Consider the following 12747-nt stretch of genomic DNA (forward strand, 5'->3'; position numbering starts at 1 on the left):
TTCAGACTACACCTCAACCCCCTAGCACTCCTCTTTCTTTGTATCACTTCTGGATACTTCTGTAAGTCACTCTGGATAAGAATGTCTGCTAAATGCCCAAATTGTAAATTATACATCTATTCTTGTTCTTGTCTTTTGCTTCTGTCATTGCCTTTCCCATATAAGGCAAATAAAAATTTGATAATTGAGTTATATTAGTATGAGCATGTACCATAATGCTATGCTAGTATAGATTTACCATATCTCATCCGGAGATGAAACACTCAGATAATACCTTATCTGAGTGTTAACTGCATATATTTAAAGAAGAACCTCACGTTGCTTCTTAGACTAACTTCTACTCTTGCACACTCTTTGCTTATGCGTATGCCAGAGTAATTTTATGCAAGGACATTCTGGCTCTATCTGTTAAGCCTGATATATTCTTCGCACGACGCTGTTGCTTGCTGAAAATAACAGATTTTCAAGATAACAACGCAATGCATTTGCTTAAACACCTTAGAATGCCTGAACCAATGACCACTGTAGAGCGCATGCATAGTGACAAACCAGTGACCACTAGAGAACATGCATAGTGACTAATTTAATAAATTACTATCCCCATCCCCATCCAAAAAGTCTTATTTTAGATGATAATTAGGAAAAGCCATCCATAATCACACTTTATTCTTTGTGCTTTTAATAAAATAAACCCTGAGACATAATGAAATATTAAACCTTGAGAAAACAGGGGAGGAATCCCAATTGCAATTATATAATTTCATAGAGACTTGGTTATAGTTACATTCTGTATAAATTACATACAGAACGTGTGACTTCAATCTTAATTGCGCTCTCACACACACACGCGCACGCACGCACGCGCACACGCACACGCACACGCACACGCACACGCACACACACGCGCACACACGCACACACACACTGGCCATGAATCAATCTATCTTTAAATATTCCATGATTGAACTAGCCATGCAGACATGCGGATGTTTAAATGCAGAAAAAATATATATATATATATTTACAGCCTAAATGTAATAGCACAAAACTGTCAGATGATGGCAATATTGTATTCTTAATTCACATCAGAATGAAATCCTTGCATATTATGTTGCAACTGCTACAAACACAATAAACCACATAGTAGTGGACTCTTAGGCCTTAGGGGTCTATTTACAAGCCTTTTTACTGTGCACATGCCTGTAATTAGTATCTTGCTGAGTCTGACCTGACTGCACTGACAGGACTGGACATAATGTGTCCAAATGTTTGAACTATAGTGGATTCAGAGCCAAAGGGGGACTGTGAGTTGTTGAGGTGGGGTTTCATATGAATATTGTGTTAATGTATTGGTTCTATCCTTCATGATCAACAACAACAACAACAACAAATCTGCAATGTATGACAAACATAAATACAAGAGATCACACAGCAGGATGATTTAATCTGCATCATTATACCTCTGTATCTTTCCACAAGGTCTTTCCACAAGGTCTTTCCACAGGTAGTGGAGTGCCTGGTCTGGCACTATGCTTTCATGGCCTAATAGAAAATAGTCATCTCACTCATGTAAAATAAGTGGCTCCTGAGTGACTGTGGCATCTCTTGATATGCAAGCTCATAAAAGGAATCCAAAGCCTGAGGAAGCACTTTCAACTGCAAAACTTGCTCACAGAAATCGTGTCTAACATCATGACTTGTACATTATATAGCATAGTTAACAAATTGAAGCCTTTGGTTTGGCTTATTGTTCACAATCTTTGGTTGTGGTGGTCAGGTATTGTTTCACTACATGGGTTGAGTCTTGAGTTGTGCATGAGTCTATGGAAATACATTGTCTTCTGAAAGATCATTACATTGAGCAGTGTCTTTCTACATGACTAATCACCAACAATGTACAGTAGTGCCTTTATGAATTCTAAACACGCTTTGCCTTCAAGCAGCCCTGTTGATACTGATACAACACAAATAAAGAACAGATACTGTATCAACTAAGCTGTTAGAGGGAGTAACACAGGGAGTGGATGACAGAACATTACCGACAGTACCATTTGGCTGACCAGTGGCACCAGCAGCAACATGATGGGAAAACAAAAGGCTAAGTGGGATACCAGGTCCCAAACAACAGCTGTAAATTGCTTCAGTGATTGGGGAAAGACGCTGGTGGTGAGCATCATAAATGAATGGAACTGACAACCATAATACCTTGTAGGTTAATGATAACCTTGGACAATTAACATCAATTGCACTGATAGGAAAAATTACAGGCAAAACACAGTGATTGGTAAGTTCTGTTCAAATCATGCAAATATTTTGTGGTACACTAAAGTGCTATTTTGAGGCTTATCATCATCATGTACCATATTGGCCATGGCAAGACAAGACAATTTTATCTGTATAACACATTTAAACAACAAGGGAATTCAAAGTGCTTTACACAAAACATTAAGCATTGAGACATTAAGACATAGAATATTAAGACACAAAAGAAACACACTATAAAATGGCATTTTAAATACAATTAAAAATAAAACAGACAGATAAAAGAATACAGTGCAGAAGAAATTATTACAACAGTCACTTTCAACCATTTCTACAGGGTCTATTTCACACCATTATCTTACAAGTATTTTGCTGTATGCTGATATTAGAACATCATCATTATTGCTATTATTGCTATGGTGTGTAATGTAATGATCTAGCCTATTTGGATGGAGAGACTAGTGTTGCCCTCTGTGTGTGTGTGTGTGTGTGTGTGTGTGTGTGTGTGTGTGTGTGTGTGTGTGTGTGTGTGTGTGTGTGTGTGTGTGTGTGTGTGTGTGTGTGTTTTCATAATTTTATGATGCGTGATATGATGATAGGCTATATCGTCATGATATAGGCTACATACAGTATGTTGATCTGGCTATTGGCGCTGATTGCAAAACACATTTCCATGAAAATGGACAATAAAATATTGGATTGCAATAGAGATATTAAACTGTTGATGTTTTCAGCCAAGGGTATAATCCTTAGTAGCTTTGATACAAGACTGTCATATTATTATGACCGTCTTGATCCAAGGCTAAATCCTAGGAATACACTCAGTATGATGACAATAGTATGTATGTAGCCAATGAACTTGAAGTCAAATCAGAAATAGTCAGTGGAATCAAATAGCCAGTGGTGGAAAGTAAAGTAAAGTATAGTATAGTAAAGTATATTTCCTCAAGTACTACTTAAAGTACAATGTTTAGGTACTTTTACTTTACTGGAGTATTTCCATTTTTCAATACTTGTACTTACATCTTCACTACATCTCAGAGGCAAATATTGTATGTTAGTTTTTTTATTTAAATTATTATTACAAAACACATACATTAACCACTTCAGCCCTATATACACCCTTTGGAAATGTGAAAATAGCCGATCTACAAGCTCATACCTAGGGGCGGTGCGAAACATTATGAGCTTGTAGAGCTGCTATTTTCAAAAGATTTTTTAATACATTTTAGACATTTTGAAAGCATATTGAGTACTTTTACTTTTGGTACTTTAAGTATATTTTGATACCAATACTTTTGTACTTTTACTCAAGTACATTTTGAATTCTGGACTTTTACTTTTACTTGAAGTAAAAACATTGAGTACTTTTTCCACCACTGCAATTGCAAATAGCTAAATGTTGGATATAAACAATCAATCGCCACGACATATTACTTATTTATGACACAAATAATTAATTGTGTACTTGATTTCAATTCATAAATTTGTTCTCACCGAGGTTAGCCTGTAACTTGTCATACCTTTCTACGCCAATCCCTTCATTCCCTTCCCATGCACACACAGCCCCCCTCCCTCTCTCTCCCCTCCCCCTTTGAAGTCATGATGGCGGAACTCTAGAATTCGGGGCGAGAAAAGTGTGCCACTCTCTCCCAGTTCAGCTATTTTTTATTTATTTATTTTATTTATTCGCCTTTATTACTTCCCCGTAATGACCCGTTGGATCCCAACTAAAAAAGAGAAATATGGCGTTGGTAAGTTTCTACAAACTACTAGATGTTATTGAAACTTCGACGTGGGTTTGTTTTCTTTGCTCTGTCTGCTGCAACTGGCTGTCTCTTTGCTCTTCCCACTGTTCCCAGTCCTGTGGAACTTGAAAGCGGCTCTGAAACCTCTGGAGACGCAGCTTGTTGTCATTGTGTTGCTATTTGGGGATGAAAGAAACTCCGCAAACATTATGCAGTGGTGGAAAAAGTACTCAATTGTTTTTACTTAAATAAAAGTATCAATTCTACAGTGTAGAAATACTCTGTTACAAGTGAAGGTCCGTTTATTCAAAATTTACTTAGTACCAAAAGTAGAAAGTACTCATTATGCAGAATATCCCATTTCACAAGTTTTCAAATGTACAAATTGTATAAACATCTTTTGAATATAACAGATACAAGCTCACAGTGCGTTGCCTCTGTGGTGGAGTAGAAGTAAAATAACGGAAATTTGGAAATACTCCAGTAAAATAAAAATACCTAAAAATTGTACTTGAGTACCCTACAGTACATGGGTAAATGTACTCAGTTACTTTCCACCACTGCATTTATGCGACGAATGCAATGTGAAGCGTTTGGACACAGCACTGACGTGACGCTTTCAATGGCTCTTGCCAGTTCGAGTTATGAAATGCTTAAAGTTAGCTGTTGATTCATGGGAAGCTTTGGCTGTTAAACTTATTTTTGGCTTTCGTTACTCACCGTTACAACTAAAAGATTGTTTCATTACAACATGGTTGTTTAACTACATGTTAGCTACTTTGTGGTTGTAGGGTGTCCCCTTCTCGTGTGTGTGTGTGTGTGCACAGCACACTATCAGGTATGCCTCCACGCCCTCAAGGTAAATCAGTGTTACAGGAAGTGGGGAAACTTATGATGACGCCAACGTTAGTGAACAGTGCTAGTTGAGTCTTAATGTGGGATAATACTGAATGCAGTTGAAATGTTGATGTTACTTTTATGTGTAACTTTAAGACAAACATGTGGGTCACACAAAGAAAGGCCTGAATTGGGCACACACCTACCTAGCACACACCCCTAATTCTTATCTTGACTGGCTACCTGTCCTGGATGGCTGGATCACATTACTGCTTTTATTTTTGTACGGGAAGTATTCAGTTGCCACTAGTCTGGTAAAACACACATTTCTTTGCAGAAATTCCAGTCGGGTTTAGAGAACTCCACGGCATAAAGACCCTCGATCCTCTTGGTTATATATAGCATGATCTTTTTAGAAGCCGATGTGGAGGAATTCTTTCTGTCTTAATCCTTGCAGAGCCAACCACCTTCAGCACTGTTATTCACTCCATTCTGTTTGACTGTAGACAACAATGCTCTTGCCATGTGTCTAAGTTAGTACCACTAACAACACAGTGGTGCTCAACCTTTTCAGGCCATGATACCCCAAAATGATCATGTTTAGACTGGGGACCCCCCACACTGACAAGCACTTGGAATGTAGGAGTTGAGGCATTCAATTTAGTTTGACTCCACAGATAAATGTAGTGAAAATATAAGCTCAAAACGGCAGGCATTGATCGGCTATTTCTTTTTCTTATATTATTTGACAATTTGGCCAATGTGTGACCAGTTTTTATTGTAGGCTATAGTTTGTTGATTACTTTTGATGCAGTAATGGTCTTTTTCTATATTAAAAAAGTCTTAAAAGTCACTTCACTGTCATCCGAGGACCCCCCCCCCCCCAAAATCATGTGGGGACCCCCCTGTGGGCCCGACCCACAGGTTGAGAACCACTGCACTAACACACAACACTCAATACTTTAGACTTCAGCAGGCCCTGTGCTGGGTGTGATGTTTTAATTTGGGATTAGCATAACAAGGCTCAGAGCATATCTATAAATAAGACATCACTCGAGGTTACGAGGTTTCTGATCATATCAATGAATACACATGCTCTGCCTCGTTAATATGGAAACTGAGATAATAAACCTAGTTGTAATGGTGACACTGTCATATAACTGAATGGCTTCCCTGGATTCTCTTCACAGGCTCAAATTAAGTATCAGTAGCCCAAGTGAAGATACTGGAATCAGCAGATAAAGAATATATGCGTAACGTATTCCTCAAGCTAATGGAAAAGTAAATGAACCCAGGCTTTAAACAGTTACTGGAAATTGTTACTTTTTGTCTTGTGTTTTCCTTCGGACGAAGTAAGATTGTATACGTTCATAAACTGTGGCTAGTCATGTGTTTGTTGGTTGAAACATTACAATATAATAATAATAGTACACTTTATTTATATAGCACCTTTCATGACACGAATGCAGCTCAAAGTGCTTTACGGAGCAAAACAAAAAATAAAAATAAAGCAGAAGTGCTTTACAGAAAAGCAATAATACTTTAAAGGAGCACTTCACCCCTGGAAGAAGTTCCAGGGGTGACCACAGGGGGGACCACAGGGGGACCACAGCGTATCACTGCCTATAACTTCAACTCCCAGAATGCTTTGGTGCCTTGTGGCAGGGGAGGTTCCATGTGGGTGTGATCTCCAACAATAACATTCAAACAGCATGCCAGTGTCGCCATGTCTGCTTATTATAAGCGGCTTCTTTCTAAAATGTAGTTGATATTTGGGCTTGTTTCCAAATGTTTTGATTGCTGTTTAAACCAGTGGTTCTCAAACATGTTCATGTATTTTTCCACAGACCCCCATCTGAAATTATAATTTGTGGCAGGGAGCCCCTAACAAATATGTGTCAAAAATATTCCACATTTTGAAAAGCAAATAAAAATATTTTGCAAAAAATCCACATTTTGGACTTTTTCCCCCTCAAGATTTTTTTGTAAATAGCAGATCTACAAGCTCACAATGGGTTGCGAAGCGTTGTGAGCTTGTAGATCAGCAATTTTCAAATATATAATATCCCATGTCTAGGTAAAGTGCTCTTGGCATAGTTATTTTTCTTTTGGGCTTGTTTTCATAGACCTGGCTGCTTATTTCTCTCACAATATCTGGCAACACTGGCTGTCCTCGCAAACGTTCAACTAGTTACATATTATGTCCAAGGATTCGTTAGTGATGTCATATCACTGGGACATATAAGTATCTTCATGCAGTTTCACTTCCGTGTCGCATAGTATTGACATCACTGTCACATCCTTGGTATTATGATCCTAGCCTTTCGTGACGGTGTTTGTTTACCAGCGCTGCTACTCCACGCTGTATTTTTTTTTTCAAGCTTGCGCTTATGAAACACTACACAGGATTATTATTTCATGTCAACATTCAAGTACAACTATCAGAAGATAACTCAGGTAAAGTAATACCTCACTCTGCAAGGGCCGCTGGCCGCAGCTAATGGGAGTGGCCGAGTGGCGAAAGAAGGTTGAACAAAGTGTTACGGACACCCCATTGGGGCTGTCTTTTGAGATGGTCTGACTGAGACACGCCGAGACATGTAGTGCGGAAAGGAATGAGACCAATCTCTCATGATGCAAATAACGTCACGAATATTGCGAAGATTACTAGATATCTAAAAACACAGATTATTCACAAAAAAAACCCAGGATCTTGTTTCTTGACTCCTAAACTTCATTAAAAGACCGAAAACTTCTTCCAGGGGTGAAGTGCTCCTTTAACAATAACGCAAAAAGAAGAGCAAAGGCAAAAATAACATTAAAACCATTTAAAATAATGGCATTAAAATAATGGCCAAAACAAAAAGGCAGTGAATCAAGCAAAACAGTGAATACATGAATAACATGTCTTCACTTTTACATGTCCAATAAAAGTTTAAAGCTAACTTGTTCTGCAGTATGTGTATCCATCCATGGTTGGATCGGGGTCAGGGATGGGCAAAATATGTTATTACAAAAATACACAGCCAAAACAACTGTATCGTTGAAAGACATTTATTTGAATTTTCAAAATATATAAAATACACTTCTCTTCAGACCTCTGCAATAAATGACAAGATGAGTTGTAGTGCTACATGCTCAAAAAATCTGGGTCATGTTTAGTAATTAATGGTAGGGTAAGTGGTATTTTTTGGTTAAAACAAAACGTTTTTTTTGTTATGTTAAAAGGATAAATCACTATCACTATTCTGAGAGTATATTGCTAGAGTGTTTGTTCAGTCACAGGGGTCTCCCTGTCTCTCCATCTCTTTAATAAATAGTAAATACATTTTCAGGCAATCAGGAGAGAGTACCCATTTAACAGCTTCATTTTTATAGCGTTCCAGTTCCGATTTTCTTTGAGTCATCATTTCCAATTTCACTTGTTTAATCTGTATCCTGACTGAGTTCTCTATCCTGTTGGGATACAATTGGTATCCCGACCTGAAAATGCATTTTCTGTTTAATAAAGAGCTGGAGAGACATAGAGACTCCTGTTACTGAACACTCAACACTATAGCAATGAGTATAGAGAATATAGAGCCATTTAACACTTATTTTAACCAAAGAAAATTACCTTACCATTAATCTTCTAACATCTTTTAGAACTAAATATTGAATACCTTAGATGGGGGCCACTAAGATTTGATTTTGACATGTCCACTTATATAATGATGAAAGTGAAGGTTAATAATAACAATAATAATAATGTACAGTATGTTGTGAAATAGAACACTGCGATTGGTGTGATAGGCAGGACCCCCCTCCTGCGGGTCCCCTGCAGGTGCAGTCATCCTCTGCACTGTCTAGATTCACGCCACTGATGCGTGTGCTCAATGTACTCAGCTGGATGGCAAACTCTTTTTGATGTGAACTGGGTACATTTCATAAGAAGCTCATAACTTCCTGGGGGAACATGCATGACGTGCAACACAGACTTCCTATTTAGTTCTGTGGACTTGCTGGTTCTCCCATTGAAATGACCAACATTAGCTGTGTTTTCACTACAGTGCCAGTATTTTACAGGCAAAACTATTTTGCATAACTTGCTGGAATGGCAAGTACATTTTAATACTGTTCTGAGAAGTATGCTATAACAAATTACATGGGCATTTCTTCAGGACAATACAAATGACAAAATACAAAGTAATGGAATATATTTCAAATACATGTAACTGAAATACTGCCCATGGCTTTAGCATATCCACCCATACACTGGAAGGAGTGGGTTCATAGTAGGGCAGTATAATGCTGTTGATCTTTGACCCCACCATTTCTGAGCACACTGAATGAAACACTACTTACAGAGGAACTCTACATATTGCGTGTTTTAACTCTCTACGGTTGTTCTGATGAAACAATCAAGACCGATATGAAATTGTTATAACTTTGTAGCCATACAGCTTTCAGACATGATTAAACCCAGAGGATTTGCACTTGTATTATATCACAGTATAATTTCAGTGATGATAATTTACTTAAAGCAAAGACCTATCTCTTCTGTACACAGTAATTCCTTTGCTTTCTACCTTGTAGACATAGTGATATATAAGGCCTTAAGCCTAGGAAGTACAGTATGGAGTGAGTTAATGTTTTATTAGAAATGGTGTAGTATTTTTCTTAAAGGAAAGGGTTTTGCTGAAGTTTATTTTAAGCTAGTACACTTGTGTTGTCAACTTGGTTTAATGTAAACGGTTTCAGATTCCTGCTGGTCTCAACACAATATCCATTCTCACTCTAATAGAGTATCAGTATCAGAGTGAATGTTTCTGAGCTGCCAGCAGCCTAGTCCACCTTTAAAGATACCTGAGTTGGCATCAAATGTTTCCCAAACTTAATGATAATAAATGTGAGATCGTTCCACTTTCCTAACCCCATAGATCACAATCTTAGCAGTTTGTTTTCTAATGCCAAGCCTGAGGGTTGCATAAAACTTAGACACAGCATTGTTGACCTTGTTGTAAGGTTTGCTGAACTGATACAAAATATATAAATGCTATAAAATGTTACAGCAAGACTATTGGCCAGGTGAAAACAATCAAATGAGATCACATTGTCTCTATTTTAGCCTTAATTGTTTCAACATTAGCTTTGAGTTTTAGAAGTGACTTCACTGACTTTATGATTCATTGATAACTTAAAGATGTTATGACCTGGAGAGCACTCTAAGATATTTGGAGAGATCCCTGGCTGACAGTACTGTACATTGATGGTTAAAGGCCTTTCCATCAATGTTTGTCTGTTTTGAAATGTCTGTATCTAAAGAAATTTTGCTTGGCAGGTGAAAATCTAAAACAAATTTTAATAGACCTGCAATTACGAAAATGTTTTTGTAGGGTGCTCTTTTATTCCTTTGAAGCATTTCAAGTTTGTTGATAAGGAATAACTCAACTACATTTCTATCCGTTTATCTGTTTTGAAATTGTATATAATGTTCATGCTGCAGTTATATTCTCTGCGCTAGTATTGCTGTTTTCAAGGTTCAAGGTTTTGAATAGTTCTGCAAATGATGAGATAATTAGAATTATTTAATTGCATCCATAATTGCAATATGGATGCAATTGCCGTTGCCCTACTAGTACTATTTTGTTTTATCTGTTCATTCAATTGATAGTTTTTCCTCATGAAAACAGCTCCACTCGGTATTGTTTAGTTCTTTAGGCTATTTAAGCATAAAGCTTAAATTAGTATTTCAGGATTTTTGCCAAAACATACAATCATTGCTTATCTTTACATCATTGTTAAAATGCAGTCTTTTGTAAAAAAATAAACTAGAATAAATGACATAGAATGTCATTTATTATGACTGTGGTAACAGGCGTTTTTTCATGCCTCGTGCCCAGGCTGAGCTGTCCCCCGTCCTGGTACGACTCACCGTTTGGGCGCCATCACCGTTTTAAGCCGAAAAGCGTAGATCTGCAAGCACCGGCCAGCGCAGGCCGCCTGTGTCCGCTCTGTGGAGCGCTGTGTCCGGCGGCCGGCTCCGGCCACTGTGGACCAGATTATGTGGTAGCACACTAGCATTGCATCACTTGCTCATGTCTATATGCTAAAGCTATGCAAGTACACGTACATGAGATATTCACACATACCTGAGATATACAAAGTTTTTGAAGGCCTGCAGACGGTCTTCCCACATATCATGATATCGTTGCTGTTGTTATTATCCTGTTCAGCTCTGCCTGCCGTATCGAAATCTCTGACCGCCCCTCCAGAGCATGGGAACCAATCATCATCAAAAAAATTAAATGCCCACATCTTGAAGAAATGCCCCCTTTTTGCCGGGTAAATAAAAGGTGAAACGCCCTTTTTTGCGAAGAAACGCCCCTTTTTACCAGCTAAATGTGGGACTGGTTACCCCACTCAAAAAGAGAGAAAAAAAAAAAAACTGTGGATTATCTCTAGACTTTTGTGTTCTATACAGGCGCAGGGTGTTATGTGCAATGTTCCCATCCTGGTTTTCTGTTGTGTCCATGTCTGACCACCAGATATTATTCATCCAGTTCAGTTCAGTGATAGCACATTCTAAATCCTGCTGACTCTGACTCTGACCAACATTTAATGATGACGCTGCACTTGGACCTGCTAGGAGAAAAGTTTTATTGGATTCCTATAAGAAAGGCCCTGGGCCTAACGTTTCTCTGGCGTTCAACAAGTTAATGTTGGAAATGGTGTGTCATAGATTTTCTGTTGCACCACTGAGCTGTGCTGCTGGAGTCCAGTGAGTGACTGTTGTCCTTAGTGGAGACAGTGGGGCATCACAACATGCTTGAATGGATAGACTGGCATATCGCCCTGCTGTTGCCTGGCCTGGACACTCTGTCAAGTTGGTGAATGGACCATTGTCACTCTAAGCATGACCAGAGAGGCAGATGCCATTTCTCTAGTAAGCTTTTCTTAGCTTTTCTAGTGAGCTTTGTGTGAGGCATCATAAGAGAGTTTTAAAAATGAAAATAGTGAATGTTGTTTTTAGGGATGTTATGGTGTGCCACAAACCTCCTATTAAAAATAGTTTATATCATGTTATGGTTTTCATTTTTAATGGCCTGAACCTGCTCCTTGCCCAGTTCAAGATAAGGGTACAATGGCATGAACAACTTTAAATGAAGCAAAACAACACCTGGTGGTTGGTATGAGGCGTTTCTAGAATCCTTTTATCTGGATTTCTGATCTTTGCTAACGTGGTTGTTTTGGTCATGAGGGTTCTCACAGCAGATGAACCAGCCCAGAGGATATGCTTAACACCCATAGAAGACATGTGCTCCCAGTGTATTTTGACCACTTGAAGTTGGCTCTGTACTTGATCCACTCATTCTTTTTTTTCCCCAAATCTCTTTGCCTAAAATAGCAGATCTACAAGCTCACAACTCATCGCATTGTAAGACGTTTAGAACTTGTAGATCAGCTATTTTCTGCGAATGTTCCCTCCAGAATAGGGATGCTAGGGTTCAACATAGACACAAATTATGAATTATAAGTCCCCAACTAAAACCATTTTTACTAATGTTTTAAGACATTTTAGTTGAGAATTGAGAATGAGAATTTTAGGCTACGATTGTTTGTCTATTCATTCGTGTGAGTTTAAGAAGGCAAGACATGGCATCAATGGGGGATAAATGATGGGGACAGAGTAGTGGTCACATTCATTATTTGTGGCGTTTTGGTATTCAGACTGAGAGGTGTGATGAGCTGAGCCAGTTGAAGCGTGCTTTGAAAGCCCTAGCCTCTGGCAACAAGGATTATCACCATGCAAGTCAGGGCACAGCTCCTGCTCATACCGGTAGTTGCTGTATCTTGCTATGAGTATGTGTCTCTAGTCTCTGTAATGACAAAGAACTGAGCTACAGTGTTGTTTGCAAAA

General features: G+C 38.4%; 1 protein-coding gene across 3 annotated transcripts in view; it reads left to right on the forward strand.

The window, feature by feature from the left end:
• Window positions 1-3867: 3867 nt before the first annotated feature.
• The window catches only part of dock5 (dedicator of cytokinesis 5), a 45852-nt gene continuing 36972 nt past the window's right edge, over window positions 3868-12747 (forward strand). For all 3 annotated transcript variants that reach the window (XM_080432228.1, XM_080432229.1, XM_080432230.1), the window contains exon 1: window positions 3868-4016. In XM_080432228.1, the coding sequence (XP_080288354.1) occupies window positions 3974-4016 (43 nt within the window). In that variant the 5' untranslated portion in view covers window positions 3868-3973. The remainder of the gene's footprint in view (window positions 4017-12747) is intronic.

Source organism: Gymnoscopelus braueri, assembly GCF_963280865.1.
Source record: "Gymnoscopelus braueri genome assembly, chromosome: 7".
NCBI lineage: Eukaryota > Metazoa > Chordata > Actinopteri > Myctophiformes > Myctophidae > Gymnoscopelus > Gymnoscopelus braueri.